Genomic DNA, 27962 nt, shown 5'->3' with positions numbered 1-27962 from the left:
ATCTCAGAAATGTCATACATCTAACCATTTAGATTAGGTTTACTTTATATATATATTTCTTATTGAACTTTTCTGGACTCTAGGAATTTCCATGTTTTTCTCGAACTTCGTAACCATATATATATTTTTTTATCAAGTTAAATATTTTTCAAGTGAAAATTAATGTCACTTAGGCTCTTTGTTATTCAGGTGTTGTTTGGAGAATTCAACACATTTGTCTCAGCTGATACTTTGAAACTGGTTTATAATCTTCGTTTAAACACAAAGCATGTTATTGGACAAGGTGCGTGGTTTGTTGATACCTAGAAGCTGACAAACAGGTATTCCTGTCCTGTCTTTGAGCAAGGCACTTATACTGGGTATACATTTGGCCTGCTGTATGTATGGAGGTAGCCTTCATTTGGCCTGCTGTATGTATGGAGGTAGCCTTCATTTGGCCTGCTGTATGTATGGAGGTAGCCTTCATTTGGCCTGCTGTATGTATGGAGGTAGCCTACATCTATTATAAGAAGACCTACCTCAAAATGTTCTCCTGGCTATTGGTGGAGTGCTAACCCTAGCAAACTTCATAGCCTTAGGCCTCATGGGTTTTCATAGCAGATTGTTTAAAGATTTTAACATATATGACTCCTGTGACCTTAAACATCTTACAACAGTTCCTACTTTTAGGGCTGATGAAGATCTGAAGATTTAATTTAAGATCTAGAAGAGCAGGATTATTGATGTCATTCAATAGAAAATCTCAGTTACTGGCAGATACATGTATATTAATGTGTTTTCAAAAATATATGTTTATTCGTATATTTATGATCACAAGTATTTCTTGTGAGCTTACGTTCAGAAGGCATATCAAATTGGTGATGTTCAAATTAGCCCTCCTACAGGCATGGTCATGCATGGATATAGTGACTAAGTCCTCCCTACAGCCAGGATCACTGATGGATATAGTGACTAAGTCCTCCCTACAGCCAGGATCACTGATGGATATAGTGACTGTCCTCCCTACAGCCAGGATCACTGATGGATATAGTGACTGTCCTCCCTACAGCCAGGATCACTGATGGATATAGTGACTAAGTATGGATATAGTGACTAAGTATGTATATAGTGACTAAGTCCTCCCTACAGCCAGGATCACTGATGGATATAGTGACTGTCCTCCCTACAGCCAGGATCACTGATGGATATAGTGACTAAGTCCTCTCTACAGCCAGGATCACTGATGGATATAGTGACTAAGTCCTCCCTACAGCCAGGATCACTGATGGATATAGTGACTAAGTATGGCTATAGTGACTAAGTATGGATATAGTGACTAAGTCCTCCCTACAGCCAGGATCACTGATGGATATAGTGACTAAGTCCTCCCTACAGCCAGGATCACTGATGGATATAGTGACTAAGTCCTCCCTACAGCCAGGATCACTGATGGATATAGTGACTAAGTATGGCTATAGTGACTAAGTATGGATATAGTGACTAAGTCCTCCCTACAGCCAGGATCACTGATGGATATAGTGACTAAGTCCTCCCTACAGCCAGGATCACTGATGGATATAGTGACTAAGTATGGCTATAGTGACTAAGTATGGATATAGTGACTAAGTCCTCCCTACAGCCAGGATCACTGATGGATATAGTGACTAAGTATGGATATAGTGACTAAGTCCTCCCTACAGCCAGGATCACTGATGGATATAGTGACTAAGTCCTCCCTACAGCCAGGATCACTGATGGATATAGTGACTAAGTCCTCCCTACAGCCAGGATCACTGATGGATATAGTGACTAAGTATGGATATAGTGACTAAGTCCTCCCTACAGCCAGGATCACTGATGGATATAGTGACTAAGTCCTCCCTACAGCCAGGATCACTGATGGATACAGTGACTAAGTCCTCCCTACAGCCAGGATCACTGATGGATATAGTGACTAAGTATGGATATAGTGACTAAGTATGGATATAGTGACTAAGTCCTCCCTACAGCCAGGATCACTGATGGATATAGTGACTAAGTATGGATACAGTGACTAAGTTCTCTCTACAGCCAGGATCACTGATGGATATAGTGACTAAGTCCTCCCTACAGCCAGGATCACTGATGGATATAGTGACTAAGTATGGATATAGTGACTAAGTCCTCCCTACAGCCAGGATCACTGATGGATATAGTGACTAAGTATGGATACAGTGACTAAGTTCTCTCTACAGCCAGGATCACTGATGGATATAGTGACTAAGTCCTCCCTACAGCCAGGATCACTGATGGATATAGTGACTAAGTCCTCTCTACAGCCAGGATCACTGATTGATATAGTGACTAAGTCCTCCCTACAGCCAGGGTCTGTTGATTGGTGTCACCATATGAGATCTTAGCTGTTGTTATATGCTGTAATATCCCAAGCAAACACTTGGAATTCAGTTTTAGGTTGTTTGCTTTCAAATGATTTCACAGAATTGAAAGGTTATGTAAAATGTGTTTGATTGCAACCTTAAATGAAAATAGAAAGCTTTTATTTCAAAGACATTCTTTCAACAAATCCATTTTGAAAAAGCTATTTGGAGATTTTTAACACAAACTGAAAAAGGCCTTGAAATTCATTTTGAAGCATTTATTGTGTGACACAAGGATGGTAAATGGCTAGTTGCTCCAGGTATCCCTGGAGACAGCTGTTATTAGGTTTAGAAATCATCTCCTCAAGTTTCTTGTGATGCCACTTGTCAGAGATATCCACAGGAAAGTTACACCAAATTCCCAAGACAGTACCCACTAGTGTGTTAAAGGGTCAAAGGTTATTTCCACATGATAATGTTTATTGTGATTGAGAAACTTGGAATGATAGATTCAACACTCCTCTTTTTCCTTTTGTGTTTTTCAAATGAAAATCTCCTTTATTTTTACCACATTAATCAAATGCTATTTTTTTCTGTGATCTGAGAATGGCAAATACTTTGTATCATTATTCATCAGCCTAAAACAAAGTTGGTTGCCATGGATACTGTGCAGTGAGTTCCACATTGATTTTAGTGTAAAGTGTAACAAGCATTATTTAGTGATTCCCTATGAACAAGTTTCTTCAACATATAAAAGGTCATGGTCACTTCTTCTAAAACAGGACTGTGTCAGGTTGTAAATGGGATTTTCTCTATGTTTATTGGACATGCTAGCATACAAAGGATATTAGTAAGTTGTTCATCCATGATGATACAGTATGTAACTTCAAGTCTAAAAGAAATCATGCAGTAAGTAAGATTTTTCTTCCTGGTTTTTTTTTTACAAAAACTCCAGTTTGAATCTCTTTGTTAGGGAACAGTAAGGTTATTTTGTAGAGTTTACAATCAGGTTGGGGATGGAAATTCAATGAAATGCAAATTACATATAACTTCTAATTTGCATATATCTGGTATTCAATCAGATTTATTCAACTGGAAGCAAAAAAATTAAATTGAATTTAAAATTTTGGAATTTAGTTTATACTGGAAATTTGACTTTTCTGCTTCTAGGGATAGAATATTGACTGAATTTACATTCTCAGTACCATTTTCCATGAATGGTCCATAAACTATTGAAAAAGAATTTTTTTTTTCTTTTTCTGAAACTTGTGCATTACTATGGATGATCAATAGATTCAGTCAGCTTTCCTGAATTTGAGTTTTCTGGAAATAGCATAAAATATCTATACAGCTATGATTCATCAGTATATCATATAGACATTGATTCTATGTTATATTCTGAGTCTGTAACTCTTATTTCAACCCAAGCTCTCTTTACTTCAGTTTTGTTTGTAGCCCTTAATAACTTCATTAGTCTAAGTGTTCATGCTATTTTTTTCCTTTAATTTGTGCTCATTCTACCTCAGTATCGTTTTATGTGGAGTTTTTCTTCCACAGTGTTATTTTAAGTGAACCCACTTCAAACAACTGTTATTGTGTGTAAGCCCAATCTACCCCACTGTTATTGTGGAAAAACCCAATCTACACCTGTGTTATTGTGGAAAAACCCAAACTACCCCTGTGTTATTAAGGAACCCAATCTACCCCTGTGTTATTGTGTGTGAGCCCAATCTACCTCACTGTTATTGTGTAGAGCCCAATCTACCTTACTGCTATTGTGTGTGAGCCCAATCTACCTCACTGTTATTGTGTAGAGCCCAATCTACCTTACTGTTATTGTGTGTGAGCCCAATCTACCTCACTGTTATTGTGTGTGAGCCCAATCTACCTTACTGCTATTGTGTGTGAGCCCAATCTACCTCACTGTTATTGTGTGTGAGCTCAATCTACCTTACTGTTATTGTGTGTGAGCTCAATCTACCTTACTGTTATTGTGTGTGAGCCCAATCTACCTCACTGTTATTGTGTGTGAGCTCAATCTACCTTACTGTTATTGTGTGTGAGCCCAATCTACCTCACTGTTATTGTGTGTGAGCCCAATCTACCTCACTGTTATTGTGTGTGAGCCCAATCTACCTCACTGTTATTGTGTGTGAGCTCAATCTAATTGTGTGTGAGCTCAATCTACCTCACTGTTATTGTGTGTGAGCCCAATCTACCTCACTGTTATTGTGTGTGAGCCCAATCTACCTCACTGTTATTGTGTGTGAGCCCAATCTACCTCACTGTTATTGTGTGTGAGCCCAATCTACCTCACTGTTATTGTGTGTGAGCCCAATCTACCTTACTGTTATTGTGTGTGAGCCCAATCTACCTTACTGTTATTGTGTGTGAGCTCAATCTAATTGTGTGTGAGCTCAATCTACCTCACTGTTATTGTGTGTGAGCCCAATCTACCTCACTGTTATTGTGTGTGAGCCCAATCTACCTCACTGTTATTGTGTGTGAGCCCAATCTACCTCACTGTTATTGTGTGTGAGCTCAATCTACCTTACTGTTATTGTGTGTGAGCCCAATCTACCTCACTGTTATTGTGTGTCAGCCCAATCTACCTCACTGTTATTGTGTGTAAGCCCAATCTACCTCACTGTTATTGTGTGTGAGCTCAATCTACCTTACTGTTATTGTGTGTGAGCCCAATCTACCTCACTGTTATTGTGTGTGAGCTCAATCTACCTCACTGTTATTGTGTGTGAGCTCAATCTACCTTACTGACATTGTGTGTGAGCCCAATCTATGTGTATGAGCTCAATCTACCTCACTGTTATTGTGTGTGAGCCCAATCTACCTCACTGTTATTGTGTGTGAGCCCAATCTACGTCACTGTTATTGTGTGTGAGCTCAATCTACCTTACTGTTATTGTGTGTGAGCCCAATCTACCTCACTGTTATTGTGTGTGAGCCCAATCTACCTCACTGTTATTATCATGATGTATTAGATCCCAGTATGTGTTAAGTAAATGTTAAGGCAGTTTGCAAGATGTAACACCAAGAGCAGCTGTATTACAAAAGTTGAAAACAGAATGCTATCATGCTGAGCTGAGAGACTGTTGCCCTGTAACAGCATTACACAGTTATACATTTTATTTCATCTACAGGCACCTCATCAAATATCTTGCTATGCATTACAGTTATCTCAGGGTTTTTAGGTCAATTAGAGGTCAAATTCTGCTGTGGATCAAAGTTGCTCTATTTCACAAGAAGTCTTACCAGATAGTTATTGGTTGCAGTTTTTCAGATGTTCTATATATATCTACATGTATCCAAAATTCATCAAAAACAAAATGCAGACATGAATTCTGATAGACAGAACACTGGTTCATTATATCTTCCACACCTGGAGACAGAACACTGGTTCATAAGGTCTACCACACCTGGAGACAGAACACTGGTTCATAAGGTCTACCACACCTGGAGACAGAACACTTGTTCATAAGGTCTACCACACCTGGAGACAGAACACTGGTTCATTAGGTCTACCACACCTGGAGACAGAACACTGGTTCATAAGGTCCCTCACACCTGGAGACAGAACACTTGTTTATAAGGTCTACCACACCTGGAGACAGAACACTGGTTCATAAGGTCTACCACACCTGGAGACAGAACACTGGTTCATAAGGTCTACCACACCTGGAGACAGAACACTGGTTCATAAGGTCTACCACACTTGGAGACAGAACACTGGTTCATAAGGTCTACCACACCTGGAGACAGAACACTGGTTCATAAGGTCTACCACACCTGGAGACAGAACACTGGTGCATTAGTTCTACAAAATCTAGAGACAGAATACTGATTCACAGGGTCAACGCCACTTAGTGACAGCACACTGGTGCATTAGAATTACAAAATCTAGAGTCAGCACACTGGTTCATTAGAATTACAACACACAGAGACAGGCAAATAGTTTATTCGGTCTGCAACACCTAGAGATTGCGGACCTTACATTGATACTTTGAGATGGACTTGTGTAATCAGTGTAACAGTATGGTTTAGTGAACTACAGTTTGGTGGGCACGCATGGTTGACAGGCAAGGTAAAGTGACAAGGCCCAGACATTGACAGCATATCTCACTACAGCACTGGAGCTGAAGGCTCACAAAGCAGTACTGATAGCCTTCTCAACAGTTGTACACACTGGAATTTAAAGCTAGCTGCTGTCTGTATGTATCAGTGCATCAATCAGTCAGTGACTTCTGTGTGATTTCTCGGATTATTACTGTTCTAACTCAAAGGTACGGTAATCCATGTCTATTTACCTGTGCTCAACACTTGTTTGTTGTCATACCTGTTACAATACTCATGTGTGAATCAAAAGATTTAATGTTAACAGGGAGTCTGTAACAATTGTCTGGTCTGAGAGTACATCCTTCAAGTAGTTATGTACTACTGTGTTACATGTCTATAGTAGTTGTAAAATGCTGTGTTACATGTCTCTAGTAGTTATGTACTGCTGTGTCATAGTCTCTAGTAGTTATGTACTACTGTGTCACTGTCTCCAGTAGTTATATACTGCTGTGTCACAGTCTCTAGTAGTTATATACTGCTGTGTTACTTGTCTCCAGTAGTTATGTACTGCTGTGTTACATGTCTCCAGTAGTTATGTACTGCTGTGTCACAGTCTCTAGTAGTGATGTACTGCTGTGTCACAGTCTCTAGTAGATATGTACTGCTGTGTCACAGTCTCTAGTAGTTATGTACTACTGTGTCACTGTCTCTAGTAGTTATATACTGCTGTGTTACATGTCTCTATTAGTTATATACTGCTGTGTTACATGTCTCCAGTAGTTATATACTGCTTAGTCACAGTCTCTAGTAGTTATATACTGCTGTGTTACATGTCTCCAGTAGTTATGTACTGCTGTGTTACAGTCTCTAGTAGTGATATACTGCTGTGTCACAGTCTCAAGTAGTTATGTACTGCTGTGTCACAGTCTCTAGTAGTTATGTACTGCTGTGTCACGGTCTCTAGTAGTTATGTACTGCTGTGTCACAGTCTCTAGTAGTTATGTACTGCTGTGTCACAGTCTCTAGTAATTATGTACTGCTGTGTTACATGCCTCTAGTAGTTATGTACTGCTGTGTTACATGTCTCTAGTAGTTATATACTGCTGTGTCACAGTCTCTAGTAGTTATTTACTGCTGTGTCACAGTCTCTAGTAGTTATGTACTGCTGTGTCACAGTCTCAAGTAGTTATGTACTGCTGTGTCACAGTCGTTAGTAGTTATGTACTGCTGTGTCACAGTCTCTAGTAGTTATGTACTGCTGTGTCACAGTCTCTAGTAGTTATGTACTGCTGTGTCACAGTCTGTAGTAGTTATGTACTGCTGTTTCTCAGTCTCTAGTAGCTATGTATGCCGTGATACTGTCTCTAGTAAGTATGTATTGCTGCATTAAAGCGTGTAATGTTTACATTGTTAAACAGCAAATCAATTATCTACTGGAGTAATCACTCTAGCTAATTTATAGAGGAGAAGTAATGAGAGGATATCTACATGATAAAGATTGATATTGAATTAGGCTTCCTGTGGCTGATACATCTATTTCTGTGGTGTAAATGATTGATGGGCTAATGAATGGACAGCTACAGGTATAAATACTTTTACAGTTCAAATAGGATAGGGAACAACATAGTAATTAGAATGATATCTGATACACTAGTGGAGGCTCAGGAACCTACACCAAAATTCTGACTGAAGACTGAAGTATACTGAACCCTTTACGTAATACATTATCCAATGGTAATACAAGTGTATGTGTAATATTCCCATAACCTACATCTGTGGTAGATTGTCTGACTTCTCTTGAACATGTGTTATGATTATGTTTGCATGATGTTAACCCAGAATGGACTGTATACACGGGCTGTGTTATTCTCCATTGAGGTTCTAGATTGTATATAAATATAATATAAATATAAATTCAAACACTAATGTAGCTAGTGACAATGAGGAATAGGGATAACAAAACCATTGGATTTATCATAGTCAGGGGACGGATGGATCTGTTCAAAATGGAAACAAAATAATTGACACCAACATCAACATGTTACATTCACATGTACAGGTCACATGACACTTTTAGGTAAAGGTTACATGTCATTCACATGTACAGGTCACATGACACTTGTAGGTAAAGGTCACACAGCATTCACATGTACAGGTCACATGACACTTTTAGGTAAAGGTTACATGTCATTCACATGTACAGGTCACATGACACTTGTAGGTAAATGTCACACGGCATTCACATGTACAGGTCACATGACACTTGTAGGTAAAGGTCACACGGCATTCACATGTACAGGTCACATGACACTTTTAGGTAAAGGTTACATGTCATGCACATGAACAGGTCACATGACACTTGTAGGTAAAAGTCACACAGCATTCACATGTACAGGTCACATGACACTTGTAGGTAAAGGTTACATGTCATTCACATGTACAGGTCACATGACACTTGTAGGTAAAGGTCACACGGCATTCACATGTACAGGTCACATAACACTTTTAGGTAAAAGTCACACAGCATTCACATCTACAGGTTAAATTACACTTGTAGGTAAATGTCACACGGCATTCACATGTACAGGTCACATGACACTTTTAGGTAAAGGTTACATGTCATTCACATGTACAGGTCACATGACACTTGTAGGTAAAGGTTACATGGCATTTACATGTACAGGTCACATGACACTTGTAGGTAAACGTCACACTGCATTCACATGTACAGGTCACATGACACTTGTAGGTAAAGGTCACACGGCATTCACATGTACAGGTCACATGACACTTTTAGGTAAAGGTTACATGTCATGCACATGAACAGGTCACATGACACTTGTAGGTAAAAGTCACACAGCATTCACATGTACAGGTCACATGACACTTGTAGGTAAAGGTTACATGTCATTCACATGTACAGGTCACATGACACTTGTAGGTAAAGGTCACACGGCATTCACATGTACAGGTCACATAACACTTTTAGGTAAAAGTCACACAGCATTCACATCTACAGGTTAAATTACACTTGTAGGTAAATGTCACACGGCATTCACATGTACAGGTCACATGACACTTTTAGGTAAAGGTTACATGTCATTCACATGTACAGGTCACATGACACTTGTAGGTAAAGGTTACATGGCATTTACATGTACAGGTCACATGACACTTGTAGGTAAACGTCACACGGCATTCACATGTACAGGTCACATGACACTTTTAGGTAAAGGTTACATGTCATGCACATGAACAGGTCACATGACACTTGTAGGTAAAAGCCACACAGCATTCACATGTACAGGTCACATGACACTTGTAGGTAAAGGTTACATGTCATTCACATGTACAGGTCACATGACACTTGTAGGTAAAGGTCACACGGCATTCACATGTACAGGTCACATAACACTTTTAGGTAAAAGTCACACGTCATTCACATCTACAGGTTAAATTACACTTGTAGGTAAATGTCACACGGCATTCACATGTACAGGTCACATGACACTTGTAGGTAAAGTTCACACGTCATTCACATGTACAGGTCACATGACACTTGTAGGTAAAGGTTACATGTCATACACATGTACAGGTCACATGACACTTGTAGGTAAAGGTCACACGGCATTCACATGTACAGGTCACATAACACTTTTAGGTAAAAGTCACACGGCATTCACATCTACAGGTTAAATTACACTTGTAGGTAAATGTCACACGTCATTCACATGTACAGGTCACATGACACTTGTAGGTAAACGTTACATGTCATTCACATGTACAGGTCAAATGACACTTGTAGGTAAAGGTCACACGGCATTCACATGTACAGGTCACATGACACTTGTAGATAAAGGTTACATGTCATTCACATGTACAGGTCACATGACACTTGTAGGTAAAGGTTACATGTCATTCACATGTACAGGTCAAATGACACTTGTAGGTAAAGGTCACACGGCATTCACATGTACAGGTCACATGACACTTGTAGATAAAGGTTACATGTCATTCACATGTACAGGTCACATGACACTTGTAGGTAAAGGTCACACGGCATTCACATGTACAGGTCACATGAAACTTGTAGGTAAAGGTTACATGTCATTCACATGTACAGGTCACATGACACTTGTAGATAAAGGTTACATGTCATTCACATGTACAGGTCACATGACACTTGTAGGTAAAGGTTACATGTCATTCACATGTACAGGTCACATGACACTTGTAGGTAAAGGTTACATGTCATTCACATGTACAGGTCAAATGACACTTGTAGGTAAAGGTCACACATCATTCACATGTACAGGTCACATGAAACTTGTAGGTAAAGGTTACATGTCATTCACATGTACAGGTCACATGACACTTGTAGGTAAAGGTTACATGTCATTCACATGTACAGGTCACATGACACTTGTAGGTAAAGTTTACATGTCATTCACATGTACAGGTCACATGACACTTGTAGGTAAAGGTTACATGTCATTCACATGTACAGGTCACATGACACTTGTAGGTAAAGTTTACATGTCATTCACATGTACAGGTCAAATGACACTTGTAGGTAAAAGTCACACAGCATTCACATGTACAGGTCAAATGACACTTGTAGGTAAAGTTTACATGTCATTCACATGTACAGGTCAAATGACACTTGTAGGTAAAAGTCACACAGCATTCACATGTACAGGTCAAATGACACTTGTAGGTAAAAGTCACACAGCATTCACATGTACAGGTCACATGATATACCATCTACAGGTTGACACCAACAACACTGAAAGTGATATCTGGTGAGTGGCCACAAGATTAAACTTGTTGTGATTTCCTATCAGGGCACAAAATAACACTGCTGTGATATCTATTCATGAGGGTGATATCTTTTCAGATTACAAGATAACACAGGAGGTGATATCTTATTGAGCCACAACATAAACTGAAGGTGATATCAGGTCACAAGGTTAAACTGAGATATTGTCAGGTCACAAGATAAAACTGAGATATTGTCAGGTCAAAAGGTAAAACTGAGATATTGTCAGTCACAAGATAAAACTGAGATATTGTCAGGTCACAAGATAAAACTGAGATATTGTCAGGTCACAAGGTAAAACTGAGATATTGTCAGGTCACAAGATAAAACTGAGATGTTGTCAGGTCACAAGATAAAACTGAGATATTGTCAGTCACAAGATAAAACTGAGATATTGTCAGGTCACAAGGTAAAACTGAGATATTGTCAGGTCACAAGGTAAAACTGAGATATTTTCAGTCACAAGGTAAAACTGAGATATTGTCAAGTCACAAGGTTAAACTGAGATATTGTCAGGTCACAAGGTAAAACTGAGATATTGTCAGGTTACAAGGTTAAACTGAGATATTGTCAGGTTACAAGGTAAAACTGAGATATTGTCAGTCACAAGGTAAAACTGAGATATTGTCAGGTCACAAGATAAAACTGAGATATTGTCAGGTCAAAAGGTAAAACTGAGATATTGTCAGTCACAAGGTAAAACTGAGATATTGTCAGGTCACAAGATAAAACTGAGATATTGTCAGGTCACAAGGTAAGGTGACTCTCCCTACACAGTTAAAAGGACCTGTGTGGGATCTGTAACCACAGTGACCCTCCCTACACTGTTAGGAGGATCTGTATAGGATCTGTAGCCACAGTGACCCTCACTACACTGTTAGGAGGATCTGTAACCACAGTGACCCTCACTACACTGTTAGGAGGATCTGTAACCACAGTGACCCTCCCTACACTGTTAGGAGGATCTGTAGCCACAGTGACCCTCACTACACTGTTAGGAGGATCTGTATAGGATCTGTAACCAGTGACCCTCACTACACTGTTAGGAGGATCTGTAACCACAGTGACCCAGTGACCCTCACTACACTGTTAGGAGGATCTGTAACCACAGTGACCCTCACTACACTGTTAGGAGGATCTGTAACCACAGTGACCCTCACTACACTGTTAGGAGGATCTGTAACCACAGTGACCCTCACTACACTGTTAGGAGGATCTGTAACCACAGTGACCCTCACTACACTGTTAGGAGGATCTGTAACCACAGTGACCCTCACTACACTGTTAGGAGGATCTGTATCCACAGTGACCCTCACTACACTGTTAGGAGGATCTGTAACCACAGTGACCTTCACTACACTGTTAGGGGGATCTGTAACCACAGTGACCTTCACTACACTGTTAGGGGGATCTGTATAGGATCTGTAACCACAGTGACCTTCACTACACTGTTAGGAGGATCTGTATAGGATCTGTAACCACAGTGACCTTCACTACACTGTTAGGAGGATCTGTAACCACAGTGACCTTCACTACACTGTTAGGAGGATCTGTAACCACAGTGACCCTCACTACACTGTTAGGAGGATCTGTAGCCACAGTGACCTTCACTACACTGTTAGGGGGATCTGTAACCACAGTGACCCTCACTACACTGTTAGGAGGATCTGTAACCAGTGACCTTCACTACACTGTTAGGAGATCTGTATAGGATCTGTAACCAGTGACCTTCACTACACTGTTAGGAGGATCTGTAACCACAGTGACCCTCACTACACTGTTAGGAGGATCTGTATAGGATCTGTAACCACAGTGACCCTCACTACACTGTTAGGAGGATCTGTAACCACAGTGACCCTCACTACACTGTTAGGAGGATCTGTAACCACAGTGACCCTCACTACACTGTTAGGAGGATCTGTGACCCTCACTACACTGTTAGGACCACAGTGACCCTCACTACACTGTTAGGAGGATTTGTAACCACAGTGACCCTCACTACACTGTTAGGAGGATCTGTAACCACAGTGACCCTCACTACACTGTTAGGAGGATTTGTAACCACAGTGACCCTCACTACACTGTTAGGAGGATCTGTAACCACAGTGACCCTCACTACACTGTTAGGAGGATCTGTAGCCACAGTGACCTTCACTACACTGTTAGGGGGATCTGTAACCACAGTGACCTTCACTACACTGTTAGGAAGATCTGTAACCACAGTGACCTTCACTACACTGTTAGGAGGATCTGTAACCACAATGACCCTCACTACACTGTTAGGAGGATCTGTAGCCACAGTGACCCTCACTACACTGTTAGGAGGATCTGTAACCACAGTGACCCTCACTACACTGTTAGGAGGATCTGTAACCACAGTGACCCTCACTACACTGTTAGGAGGATCTGTAACCACAGTGACCCTCACTACACTGTTAGGAGGATCTGTAGCCACAGTGACCCTCACTACACTGTTAGGAGGATCTGTATAGGATCTGTAACCAGTGACCCTCACTACACTGTTAGGAGGATCTGTACAGGATCTGTAACCAGTGACCCTCACTACACTGTTAGGAGGATCTGTACTGGATCTGTAACCAGTGACCTTCACTACACTGTTAGGAGGATCTGTATAGGATCTGTAGCCACAGTGACCCTCACTACACTGTTAGGAGGATCTGTAACCACAGTGACCCTCACTACACTGTTAGGAGGATCTGTAACCACAGTGACCCTCACTACACTGTTAGGAGGATCTGTAACCACAGTGACCCTCACTACACTGTTAGGAGGATCTGTAACCACAGTGACCCTCACTACACTGTTAGGAGGATCTGTAACCACAGTGACCCTCACTACACTGTTAGGAGGATCTGTAACCACAGTGACCCTCACTACACTGTTAGGACCCAGTGACCCTCACTACACTGTTAGGAGGATCTGTAACCACAGTGACCCTCACTACACTGTTAGGAGGATCTGTAACCACAGTGACCCTCACTACACTGTTAGGAGGATCTGTAGCCACAGTGACCCTCACTACACTGTTAGGAGGATCTGTAACCACAGTGACCCTCACTACACTGTTAGGAGGATCTGTATAGGATCTGTAACCACAGTGACCCTCACTACACTGTTAGGAGGATCTGTAACCACAGTGACCCTCACTACACTGTTAGGAGGATCTGTAACCACAGTGACCCTCACTACACTGTTAGGAGGATCTGTATAGGATCTGTAGCCACAGTGACCCTCCCTACACTGTTAGGAGGATCTGTAACCACAGTGACCCTCACTACACTGTTAGGAGGATCTGTAACCACAGTGACCCTCACTACACTGTTAGGAAGATCTGTAACCACAGTGACCCTCACTACACTGTTAGGAGGATCTGTATAGGATCTGTAACCACAGTGACCCTCACTACACTGTTAGGAGGATCTGTACAGGATCTGTAACCAGTGACCCTCACTACACTGTTAGGAAGATCTGTAACCACAGTGACCCTCACTACACTGTTAGGAGGATCTGTAACCACAGTGACCCTCACTACACTGTTAGGAGGATCTGTAACCACAGTGACCCTCACTACACTGTTAGGAGGATCTGTAACCACAGTGACCCTCACTACACTGTTAGGAGGATCTGTAACCACAGTGACCCTCACTACACTGTTAGAAGGATCTGTAGCCACAGTGACCTTCACTACACTGTTAGGGGGATCTGTAACCACAGTGACCCTCACTACACTGTTAGGAGGATCTGTAACCAGTGACCTTCACTACAGACACACTCACTACACTGTTAGGAGGATCTGTAACCACAGTGACCCTCACTACACTGTTAGGAGGATCTGTAGCCACAGTGACCCTCACTACACTGTTAGGAGGATCTGTATAGGATCTGTAGCCACAGTGACCCTCACTACACTGTTAGGAGGATCTGTATAGGATCTGTAACCACAGTGACCCTCACTACACTGTTAGGAGGATCTGTAACCACAGTGACCCTCACTACACTGTTAGGAGGATCTGTAACCACAGTGACCCTCACTACACTGTTAGGAGGATCTGTAACCACCCTCACTACACTGTGATACACTGTTAGGAGGATCTGTAACCACAGTGACCCTCACTACACTGTTAGGAGGATCTGTATCCACAGTGACCCTCACTACACTGTTAGGAGGATCTGTAGCCACAGTGACCCTCACTACACTGTTAGGAGGATCTGTAACCACAGTGACCCTCACTACACTGTTAGGAGGATCTGTAACCACAGTGACCCTCACTACACTGTTAGGAGGATCTGTAACCACAGTGACCCTCACTACACTGTTAGGAGGATCTGTAACCACAGTGACCATCACTACACTGTTAGGAGGATCTGTAACCACAGTGACCCTCACTACACTGTTAGGAGGATCTGTATAGGATCTGTAACCAGTGACCCTCACTACACTGTTAGGAGGATCTGTACTGGATCTGTAACCAGTGACCCTCACTACACTGTTAGGAGGATCTGTACTGGATCTGTAACCAGTGACCCTCACTACACTGTTAGGAGGATCTGTAACCACAGTGACCTTCACTACACTGTTAGGAGGATCTGTATAGGATCTGTAACCAGTGACCCTCACTACACTGTTAGGAGGATCTGTATAGGATCTGTAGCCAGTGACCCTCACTACACTGTTAGGAGGATCTGTATAGGATCTGTAACCAGTGACCTTCACTACACTGTTAGGAGGATCTGTATAGGATCTGTAGCCACAGTGACCCTCACTACACTGTTAGGAGGATCTGTATAGGATCTGTAGCCACAGTGACCTTCACTACACTGTTAGGAGGATCTGTATAGGATCTGTAACCAATGACCCTCACTACACTGTTAGGAGGATCTGTATAGGATCTGTAGCCACAGTGACCTTCACTACACTGTTAGGAGGATCTGTATAGGATCTGTAACCAATGACCTTCACTACACTGTTAGGAGGATCTGTAACCAGTGACCTTCACTACACTGTTAGGAGGATCTGTATAGGATCTGTAACCAGTGACCTTCTTCACACTTATAGAAGAGCATGTAACTTAAGTGACCACCATTTTTGAGGGAAAAACATCCTGTTTTATTCTTAAACACCAAGCTTTGATTTTAAGAAACTTTAAGAAAAAAAAAAGGATAAATTGATAGTTTTCAGTCTTTTTGTCATGAATGTGATTATCTTTGAACTTTGTGTGACTACTTTGTCACCTAAGTAAGCCTTTATCTATCGTTCAGTATTTAACATATTGTTTTGTTTGTTTTTTTAGTTCATAAAAAATGGGAAACAAATCATCTAGCAAGAAGTTGCCAAAGGAGGATTTAGAGTTTTTAGTAAACAACACAAAGTTCTCCAAAGCAGAGATAAAGGATTGGTATCGTGGATTTATGGTAAGCTCCTTTTTCATTTCAGTAATAATTACCATAACTTTAGTATGCAAATATAGTACCTACACCCATCTTTGTATCCCAACAACAAAAGATTCAAACAATACCGCCCCCCCCTACGATCCATGAACCATCACGGCAGGAACATAGAGTTATCTCCCTTCCTCTTACCTTTATGGCTGCATACGAGAGTGGAGGTGTCTGAGCTAAGTGCTTTCTTTACTCCTTCTCTTCGTACTGCTATTGTTGTTTTGAGTTACTTCCTTAGTAGTCTATAAACCCATCTCCCAACATATTTGTGAAATTAAGTATTGGCATTTGTTTATTTTGACCGTTTTTCTGGTCGTGTTTTCCTCCACGTGTTCGAGTGCATGACCACGTGTCTCGTTGTTCGGATTTTTGGAATTGGTTTTCTTGCTTTTTCTTTTTTGCAGTGCAGTCATGCTGCGTACGGTAGGCTTTGTACTCTCGTTCATAGTTTTTAGAAAACTTTGTTGTCCTTGTTTTTCATTGTTACAATTTTTTTTTATTGTTTCGATGATGGATAGTGCCGGGTTACGTCGGGGGTCAACGCATGGGTGTTCCCATTTCAATGGAGAACGGGTCCTCATGATGGCTGTCCCCTTTGCCATCCTTGCAGCCAGACTTTGCCATGTGAACTTTGTTTGCACACGGAGTCTGCTGCCAAGGCTTCCATGCCTGTCCGGCGAACTTTCCGCCAGAAGAGGGATTCGTCCTCTTTTTCCTGTAAGGGAAGTAAGCTTTTTAAGTCCTCCTCCTCCGGTTCTGAACCGGTAGGTGTTAGGCATTCCTGCATTCCTGCCGGGGATGCTCTCGTCTCGTCAAGCTCTGCCCTCGAGCAGGGGGTGTTCCCCCCTGTCCAGGTGCACCCTGGAGTAAGTTGGGTGGACAGCCTGACCCTGACCTGTACTTTCGAGGAGAGGTTCTGGAGCGACATATTTCTTACCAGGGTTGTCTGTGAGGCGCAGTTCACTAATCCATGCGTCAGTGCGAGGCCTGCTCTCCTGACCAGGTGTCTGGTTTTCGGTCACCTTTTCCCCCGGGCTCTGGGTATACGGGTGCCTGCTGGCATTCTACCCTGGGCTGCCCAGGCCAGCCTGCGGATGGTTCTGGGTACCAGCAGTATCCCAGCAGTTACAGGCCTAGCTCGTACACGTCTGGATGTCCACCTGGTGGGATTGGCGGTCCATCCATGTTTTTCGGACAGGTTGGCCAGTTCAGGGATCACTCCCAGCCCGCGGGACCATTCACAATCCCTCAGGGGTTTGGGTTTAACCCTATGGGTTTTCCATCGTGGAATCCCTGGGGGTTGGTCTCTCCCTCTAGGAGACGGTTAAGCAGTTTGGAATCCCCCCCAATATTCTGCTACTTCGGGGGCCTTGACGGCCGCTCCTAAGAAGGTTTGCCAGACCATTAGGACTTCCGACTCCAGTGTGGACCCGTTGGTCTACAAGTCCCAGGGGTCGGCTTCGGGTCTTAGACTCAAGCCTACAACCACGGCGGTTAGGCACTCTGTGTCTAAACCCCGTATGGAAGAGTCTCACTCTCTGGAGTTGGCTCCTCCGGTGGCCCCTGTTCCTCCCACAGAGACTTCGGTCCCGATCAAGGAGGAGATGGATTTTGAGGGCGCGGGCATGGCAGAGGTAGACAGTGTTATTCATCTTTTCCCTGGGTGCTCAGACATTGACCCATCCGAGTCGTCTGATGACGACCCTACCAGTGAGGAGGGTTTCCAGGTTGAAGATAGCTGAGGGCTGCTAAAGCTGAGGCTCAGCATGCTCTGTCCAAGATACAGGCCCTCCACCACGTTTTGCGTCGTTGATTCCCGAGTCCACCACCCTTTTAGGTTCTTTGGTGGCCCCTCGGGCGTCCGGTCGCTCAGATCTGACTCTGCCAGATGGCACTATCATGTCTTCAGCTCTGGCCACTGCCCGGGCTTGGGTTATGGAGAAGATTTCTTCCTCTACCCGGGTTTGCTGGACTGCAACTCGGCATTGGTGATCTGTCGGAGGCTTCTGCCAACGACTATGCCAGGCATGACAGGCAACTAGCCTCTCAACCAGCTAAGCTGGGATGGAGAAAGCTGGCGGCCTGGCCCAGCAAATCGGTGGACCAGGTGGTGTTCAGTGCTAAGGAACACCACAAGATGGAGAGAATGTTGTGTCTCTCTATCCATTACTTGCTCTCCAATTGAGGAACCCTACCTCTCCCGTTTGTTGACTGCCCCCTTCTCGGGCTTTACCCTGTTAGGGGGAGCACTTCCTTCTGTACAGAAGGACATGAAGGAGGACTCTGTCTCCTCAGCACTTCTTGTGAAGAGGTTTTAAACTGAGAAGGGCAGTGCCTCGCAGGGGTCTTGGGCAGACCAAGAGCCGGATCGGGTGGACGGCTGTCTTCCTGTTGGGGGTGGGGGGGCGTTCTGTCCGCTTTTCTCTCGCAGTGGCGGGAGATCACGGAAGATGCTTGGGATTTGTCGGTGGTCAGGGAGGGTTTAGGTATCCCCCTTCTTCGAGATCCGCCCCTCACCACACAGCCAAGTTTCTTTCCCCCTCCAGGGGATGCAGAAAAGGGCACTCCAGGAGGAAGTAGGGACAATGCTGGCCAAGGGCATGGTAGAGGAAGTGCCCATGTCGGAGTGCACTCCCGGCTTCTACTCCAGAAAGGTTCATGTTCGGAAGAAGTCTGGGGCGGTGTGGCATCTGATCACTTCAAGATGGAGACCCCAAGGGGCATTATGGACTCTGTGAGGGATGGAATGTGGGCAACTTCAGTAGATCAGAAGGATGCCTACTTCCATATTCCCATCAATAAGTCGGCACGGAAGTTCCTCCATTTCACGTGCAATGGCAGGGTGTTCCAATTCTGGGCCATGCCCTTGCTGCAGATGGTCGTGGGATTCCTTCACTCACGTGGAATAGACGTCCACATCTATTTCGACAACTCCTCATGCTTCATTTGGTGAGGGAATCGCTAGTGAAGGACACTCATCTGGTCATGAAAGTTTTGCTCGGTGGGGTGCTCCATAAAGCTTATTAGAGGAAGGGAGATCACTCTATGTTCCTGCCATGATGGCTCATGGATCATGGATGTTGTTAAGATACAAAGATAGGTGCAGGTATTGTATTTGCATACTAAAGTTATGGTAAGTATAAAAATGAAAATTGGTTTTACATGAAAAAACCTCAATATTAAAGTTTTTAGTAAAAACACAAAGTTCTCTAAAGCAGAGATAAAGGATTGCTACTTTGGGTTTATTTTGAGAAGTTTTATAGAATTACTATTGATTCAGCTCTCTTACCAACCAGTGTTCTTCAACCCACTGACTACTGAACACTTTGGAGACAAACTAGACTAAAAAGGACGTACAGGAATATATGAAGATATACAGTAACTGTTATTTTAACATGGTTTGATGGAGCAGAATGGAGGTGTGTCCTATATGAAGGTGGATAGGGATGATTACCTTTGTATGCTTCTTTTGATGTTTTAAGTCCTTGTTACTGCTTACGACCTTTAAGGATGGTCATAGGTAAAAGGTCAAATTAAGGATGATTTTGTAGTGTTATCACACTGAATTGTCATTCCTTGATTATGGTAGTACCCCATCTTCATACTGAGCTTATCAATCCTTATTTATCATTAGGGAGTAGCATGTTTTAAAGATCTTAAAAGAGATATTATGATTATGACTAACTTTGTTTAAAAAATTGTAAAGCCTGAAGCAACAGACTTGTGCTCGCCAAAACGCAAATCTCTTCATATGGCAACTTGAATATTATTGAGATAGATGTTGCCATGGTAACTGTCTCCAAGCCTTTACGGAGTTGTCATTTGAAACTCTACAGCTGACATTGTGGAGCTAGGTTAATGGTATTAAACAGAAGAACTTGTGCACACCTACAGTTCTCATGGGCATTTTAAAAGGATAGAATTAGATAAAAAGTGAGTATAGTGTTACCATGGTGATTCACTTGCTGTCTAAATTAAGCAGCAAAAGTCTTCTCTTAGCTATAAGGAATGAAATCACATGACAACTAAGTATTAAAAATAGGTCGATTGTGAAATTGCCAAAATGGTTTCATTGATGACAGCTCAAAAATCACATCCTGAAGGAAAATTAGCACTTATTACTGATGAGTTGGAATTGGCACATCCAGTCTTTCATGGGCGCTTATACTGAACAAGGGATCTCCAGACTGGATTTCTTGAGTTAACCAGAGATCTCCAGACTCTAGAGTGAAACTGTTTGAGTAAACCAGGGATATCCAGACTCTAAAGTGAAACTGTTTGAGTTAACCAGAGATCTCCAGACTCTAGAATGAAACTCTCTGAGTAAACCAGAGATCTCCAGACTCTAGAATGAAACTCTCTTGAGTAAACCAGAGATCTCCAGACTCTAGAATGAAACTCTCTTGAGTAAACCAGAGATCTCCAGACTCTAGAATGAAACTCTCTGAGTAAACCAGAGATCTCCAGACTCTAGAATGAAACTCTCTGAGTAAACTAAAGTACTCCAGACTACCAACAGAATGTCTAACATACTGAATCAACTGAAGAGATCTTTAAACTATAGATGCATGTATGATACAGAGTAGTGAGTCCAGCACCATGTCAATAACTTTTTAGCATTTATAACCACAAGTGGTGTACTATTCAATATAGTTAGGTTACGGTAACCCTGATTACAGATCATATGTCAGATAAGTGCATAATTGTTGTTTCAAGTTATTTTTTCCCAAATATTACATTTGAACTAGTTTAAGATACTACGTTAAAACTTGAAACACTTATAACATTACAAAGATACAAGGTTTATTGCACTGCAATAAGGTTACTGTGACCTTACTGGTAATTATCAGCAAATATATCAAAACCAGAAGTCAGCATTATTAAACAGTACATTTTTTCTATGTTTATTACAGAAAGACTGTCCAGATGGGTTATTGTGTAAGAGTAAATTCTTGGATGTGTACTCAACATTCTTCCCTACTGGGACTCCAGACACTTTTTGTGAACATGTGTTCCGATCATTTGACAAAGACAATAGTGGGAAGATAGATTTCAAGGAGTTCCTGCTGGCCATTAACATTACATCTGGTGGAAACCCTGAGGATAAATTAAACTGGGCCTTTAATATGTACGATATAGATGGAAACGGATCTATCGAAAAGAAAGAAATGGTTGAAATTATTGCGGTAAGTAATAGGATCCTGATCATCATTAAAGTGTGGCTGTGACGAAATAGCATGAAATTTATGTGCAATTTCTAAAGCTTTGAAGGTTATAAATGCCACAACAGGTTTTAACAGTATGACACTGGTACATGTCCTACATCACTGTGACAGGATGTTCAATCTCCACAAGAGAAAAACATTAACCTGCAGATTATATTAAGTGAATACACACAATCTTATGCATACAGTTAGGACCTAACCATTGTCCTGTTATCCACTTGGTTAATGTTTCCACACAAACAGTTAGGACCTAACCATTGTCCTGTTATCCACTTGGCTAATGTTTCCACACAAACAGTTAGGACCTAACCATTGTCCTGTTATCCTCTTATTTTCCGTAAACAGTAAATAATTTTTTTTTCGCTTCTCTCAGCACCTGTCCACTTAAGATGATGTAGGGGAGGTAACTCCAGTAATAATTCCAAGTGCTTAACACAAATATGTTACACTTCTGAAAAATGTAAATAAACAGCAACATCAAAGAACAAAATCTGAACTCCAATCTGAAATATTACTGGGTGATATAAACAGCTATGCTGAGAATAATCCTTTTTGTCAAACTATATAAATACAAAATATTAGTTAGCTTATTCTATAAAATGTTAATAATAACATAAGATTTGTTCACTTCTTCTGTCACAAATATTTAGATACCAAAAGATTTGTTAGCTTTTTTTGTAAAGTAATTATATTCATAGTTAGAAATGCACCAAAAACAAAAGGTGATGTACAATCACATTTAAACAGTTGAATGTCAACTTACAAGTTCATAAATAACATGTGATATGAAATAAACAAATATCAAAAGGTATAATGGCAGAGTTGTGCTGTTTGTGATGGTACCAGGGTGATGTTGAGGTCTTTCTTTTAACTGGACATGGTCTTCTTATGGTTCGCTTGCAGATATCTGGTCACTCATAACAAATATCTGTACGGATGTTTTCACTTCAGCAGGTGAGGACCTGGGACATCAACCATTTGTACATGAAGAAGACAAGATCAATATGACATAGTAATAATATGATGATATGTCAAGAAACTCAAATGAAGGAAACTGGTGTTGTTTTTTACTTATCTTTGAAATGAGTTGTACAATATCAATTTTCAGTCATGCCGGTCAACACTCTGTATATACTGATGTACATTTCTCTGTTTCTAGGCTATATACAACATGTTGGGCAATGCTTTGTGTGGACAAGAGACAGATACTCCAGAAGACCGTACAGAAAAGATATTTGATAAAATGGACGAAAACAGTGATGGTGTGTTAAGCAAGAAGGAATTCATCGAGGGATGTATGAAAGATCAGTTTCTATATCAAATGCTGACAGCAGACGCTGCAGGAAACCAATAGTTGGTACACATAGAGTGTGACATAACATTACCATGTACAGTTTGTATATCTCCGTATATCTCAATCATTTCAGCATTTTGATTTTTTTCTTTTTTAAGAAAAAATTATCCTCTTTAACCGAAGTGGCTTGTTACAAACAAAAAGTGGATTTTTTGTACACATACCTATTGATATGTGTGCATGCATTTCATACATGACATTTGAAGTTATGAATCTAGTAGTGTCAGAATAAATTTTTAAGAAAAAGTTATTTTCCAACTTTAGGATTTTTCTTTTAATTTGCTATAATGTTAGAACAACTTTTTCAAATGGAGATACAAAATTCTTATCCATTGTGATATAAGTATTATTTGATAAAACATCTAGATGTATGTTTAATGCAGACAATAAGTTGGTAATCAGTTCTGTATGTGAAGGAGATATTCTCCAACAAGTGATATGTGTGAAGTAATATATGAAGGAATAAAACAAGACTGTTATAAAGGTCACCTTAAGTGAACCGAGTGAACCTGTCAATACACAAACCTGACTCATTTTAGTCTGGATCTCATTACAACTTCATCATAGTTTTTACCATAAGGCTGTTATTCATTCTAACGTCAAAATATACTAAAATCCTCCAACGACAGTATGAAAATATATATACACAAGAGGTTATCATCTACAGTCATCTAAGGACCATTTCTTGTTTACAATTGTTTAAAATGTAATTTTGTATGTATCATGTGTACCTTTTTCAGTGTTATTTGCACACACCATCGCTGTACATAGTTAGTGTAGCAGTTTTTTCCTCTTTATATAAACCACATGGTTGGGGCTTTATTTGCACACACCACCATGCCGGATATTAATTGTCGTGCCACCAAGCATAACATTATATGTTTTGCCACGAAATGTGGCATTTATTGTTGTGCCACCAAGGGTGGCATTTGTTGTCATGCCATCAAGTGTGGCATTTGATGTCTGAAGGTCCAGGTCAGAAAAACCATAATGAGTTATCACCCTTTGCACGGAGTATCGTACTACACACTTAAGTAATTGTAGTGTTTCAATCATCATGTTTAGAGAGTGTTATAATTACAGTATGAGTGGGATTCAGTCTTACCTCTTATAAATTATTTTCATTCCTCGTAGTCAGTGAAACAGTTTCATTTTTCATACTGTTCACAGAAGAATTCAAATTTAATCTTAACTGAAGAATATTGATCCAGATTATTTTTTTTGTTATTTGTGTGTCATTTCACCATTCATCACCTACTCTGTCCAACACTTCACATCACATAAATTCCTGAGCAAATGTTATGCCAGAGAAAAAATATTGTTCAAAATTTTGTGGTTGTTGATAAAATTTGGAAATATTATTTTTATCACATTTGCCAAAATCAAAGATAAACAGTTCTTGGTATATAAAACCCCTGATTGATGTTACAAAACTCCTGGACTGTACAGAAAGGGCTCTTATATGATTACAAGACTTATTGAGAACTTACATACTGTAGTTTTTCATCAAGTGATATTACTTTGATCCTTGCTTAGAGATTTGAACATATTTAGATGTACTTGTTAATTTTTGATGATTGAATTAGAGGGAAGAGATAGGATATAGATATATCATTGTGATAATATCTCAAAAGTTCATAAGGCATTCAATATCAAACATTTTCCTTTGAATTAATTAGATAATAACAATATGAAAGTAAGGATGTGTGCAAGTTGATTGGAAATACTGTAGATATATTGCCCAAATTTTAATTGGCATGTAGTTTTTCAAAAAAAAACAAAACAAAAAATGAAGACAGCTTGATATGTTACATGGTGACTAATGCTACTCTACATTAAGATATCTGGATTGAGATACGTGTAGGTGTGGGTTATGTCTGACACCTTTCATACAAGATCGTACATTTTGTCAGGTATCCACATCTCAGAGATTCATTAGGTACTGTGTGTTATTGTTTTATGGAAGAATGGAGACATGCTAGTGTAGTCTTACAACTTGGAAATGTCCGATACAGTACATATCAGTCAACACCCATATCCATTTTGTCAAATTCTACAACACAGCTCACCCACTATCACAGCCATTAGTTGCTGATAACATGATCATGTGATAAACCCTGGTTTGGTCGTTTTTCTCAAGTGGATCATGTCCTTATTTTATGCTGAAAATAAACACTACAGAAAAAAAATGAGATTGAATACTCCTGTAAATATTTCCAACATGGTGGTAGTTCTCAGCAGATAAACATTCTGTTAAAATACAGTTAGGAAATTTAATTTAATTTGAAGGGTGTGGTCTATTGCTACCTTCAACTTCAGTAGGTTGACTTCTAAATGAAACATTACAATGGCTATTTACTCATAATAAAGGAGGAATTTCACTATACTTGTATCATGTGATGAATATCTGTGTATGAGATTTTGGACGAATACCTAAATAGTCATACAAAAGGGCCAAGATTCCTGTATATTTACTAAATAGCTAATATTTACAAAAAGGTGTTCATCTATGTATTCATACTGAAGGTTGAACAGTTATATAATTCATACCAATCAATGTACATTTATGCATTCATACAAATTTATTATGAAGGTTGAGAAATTTTGTATTCATATAAATTATAAAGCTTGAACATTTATGTATGTATACTGAAGGTTGAACATATATTTATTCACACTAAAGGTTGAATAATTATTTATAGGAGGGACTGAATATTTATGTATTCACACTAAAGGTTGAACATTTATGTATTCACACTAAAGGTTGAACATTTATGTATTCACACGAAAGGTTGAACATTTATGTATTCACACTAAAGGTTGAATATTCATGTATTCACACTAAAGGTTGAATATTCATGTATTCACACTAAAGGTTGAATATTCATGTATTCACACTAAAGGTTGAATATTCATGTATTCACACTAAAGGTTGAATATTCATGTATTCACACTAAAGGTTGAACATTTATGTATTCACACTAAAGGTTGAATATTCATGTATTCACACTAAAGGTTGAACATTTATGTATTCACACTAAAGGTTGAATATTCATGTATTCACACTAAAGGTTGAACATTTATGTATTCACACTAAAGGTTGAATATTCATGTATTCACACTTAAGGTTGAATATTTATGTATTCACACTAAAGATTGAATATTTATGTATTCACACTAAAGGTTGAATATTCATGTATTCACACTAAAGATTGAATATTCATGTATTCACACTAAAGGTTGAATAGTCATGTATTCACACTAAAGGTTGAACATTTATGTATTCACACTAAAGGTTGAATATTCATGTATTCACACTAAAGATTGAATATTCATGTATTCACACTAAAGGTTGAACATTTATGTATTCACACTAAAGGTTGAACATTTATGTATTCACACTAAAGGTTGAATAGTCATGTATTCACACTAAAGGTTGAATATTCATGTATTCACACTTAAGGTTGAATATTTATGTATTCACACTAAAGGTTGAATATTTATGTATTCACACTAAAGGTTGACTATTTATGTATTCACACTAAAGGTTGAATATTTATGTATAGGAGGCACTGAATATTTATGTATTCATAATAGCATATATGGTTTTTGCAAGATAAGGTGAATGTGTGTTATGTTATCTGTATGTAAATGACATACTTTACTGTTGGCATACATTTATACACACTTAGTTCTCTCCTGTTGCTATGTACAGAGAAACAATATACCTGGGCTGATCAGGGGTGAACACAGTAGTCTACTGGTACAGAGTGACCTATGTTTGTCATGTATATAATGATGACCTTGTTTATCAGAGAGAAAGAGACAGTTACCCTGGCTGTATATATATATATATATATATATATATATATCAATCACAATGATTTGTACATAGACACTCCAAGCTTAACTCCTAATCGTTATCAAATCTAAATATGCATTGTATTCATAAACTTTGAAATGTGTAGACCAACGCTTTGTTATTAATGTTTCACTTGAGGGTGTATCACTTCCTCTGTGGTTATCCACAGCTGTCACAAAACATTTACTAATAGGCTCACTCCAACTATTTATCTGTCTGAACACAAGTTTTAATAGGCTCACTCCAACTATTTATCTGTCTGAACACAAGTTTTAATAGGCTCACTCCAACTATTTATCTGTCTGAACACAAGTTTTAATAGGCTCACTCCAACTATTTATCTGTCTGAACACAAGTTTTAATAGGCTCACTCCAACTATTTATCTGTCTGAACACAAGTTTTAATAGGCTCACTCCAACTATTTATCTGTCTGAACACAAGTTTTAATAGGCTCACTCCAACTATTTATCTGTCTGAACACAAGTTTTAATAGGCTCACTCCAACTATTTATCTGTCTGAACACAAGTTTTAATAGGCTCACTCCAACTATTTATCTGTCTGAACACAAGTTTTAATAGGCTCACTCCAACTATTTATCTGTCTGAACACAAGTTTTAATAGGCTCACTCCAACTATTTATCTGTCTGAACACAAGTTTTAATAGGCTCACTCCAACTATTTATCTGTCTGAACACAAGTTTTAATAGGCTCACTCCAACTATTTATCTGTCTGAACAGAATTTTTTTGCTGGTTTCTTAATTTTCCAATCAGTATAAGCTTCAAAGAAAGACACAAGGACAAGGGGGGCATGGTATTTCAGCTGAAGACCCCT

General features: G+C 40.0%; 1 protein-coding gene across 2 annotated transcripts in view; it reads left to right on the top strand.

Moving 5' to 3' along the window:
- Positions 1-23573, top strand: part of LOC132560151 (neuronal calcium sensor 2-like) — an 85916-nt gene extending 62343 nt beyond the window's left edge. Inside the window, exons 1-4 of one of the 2 annotated variants that reach the window (XM_060224801.1) lie at positions 6356-6634; positions 16539-16659; positions 21600-21872; positions 23071-23573. In XM_060224801.1, the coding sequence (XP_060080784.1) occupies positions 16549-16659; positions 21600-21872; positions 23071-23265 (579 nt within the window). In that variant the 5' untranslated portion in view covers positions 6356-6634; positions 16539-16548 and the 3' untranslated portion in view covers positions 23266-23573. Of the gene's footprint in view, positions 1-6355; positions 6635-16538; positions 16660-21599; positions 21873-23070 lie in introns of those variants that run through there. The other variant, XM_060224800.1, reaches the window with a different exon arrangement.
- Positions 23574-27962: the final 4389 nt, after the last annotated feature.

The sequence above is a fragment of the Ylistrum balloti genome, unplaced genomic scaffold (assembly GCF_031769215.1).
Source record: "Ylistrum balloti isolate Yb309-2 unplaced genomic scaffold, AGI_CSIRO_Ybal_v1 Utg371022, whole genome shotgun sequence".
Taxonomy (NCBI): Eukaryota; Metazoa; Mollusca; class Bivalvia; order Pectinida; family Pectinidae; genus Ylistrum; species Ylistrum balloti.
This window is presented reverse-complemented; position numbering and strand designations above follow the sequence as displayed.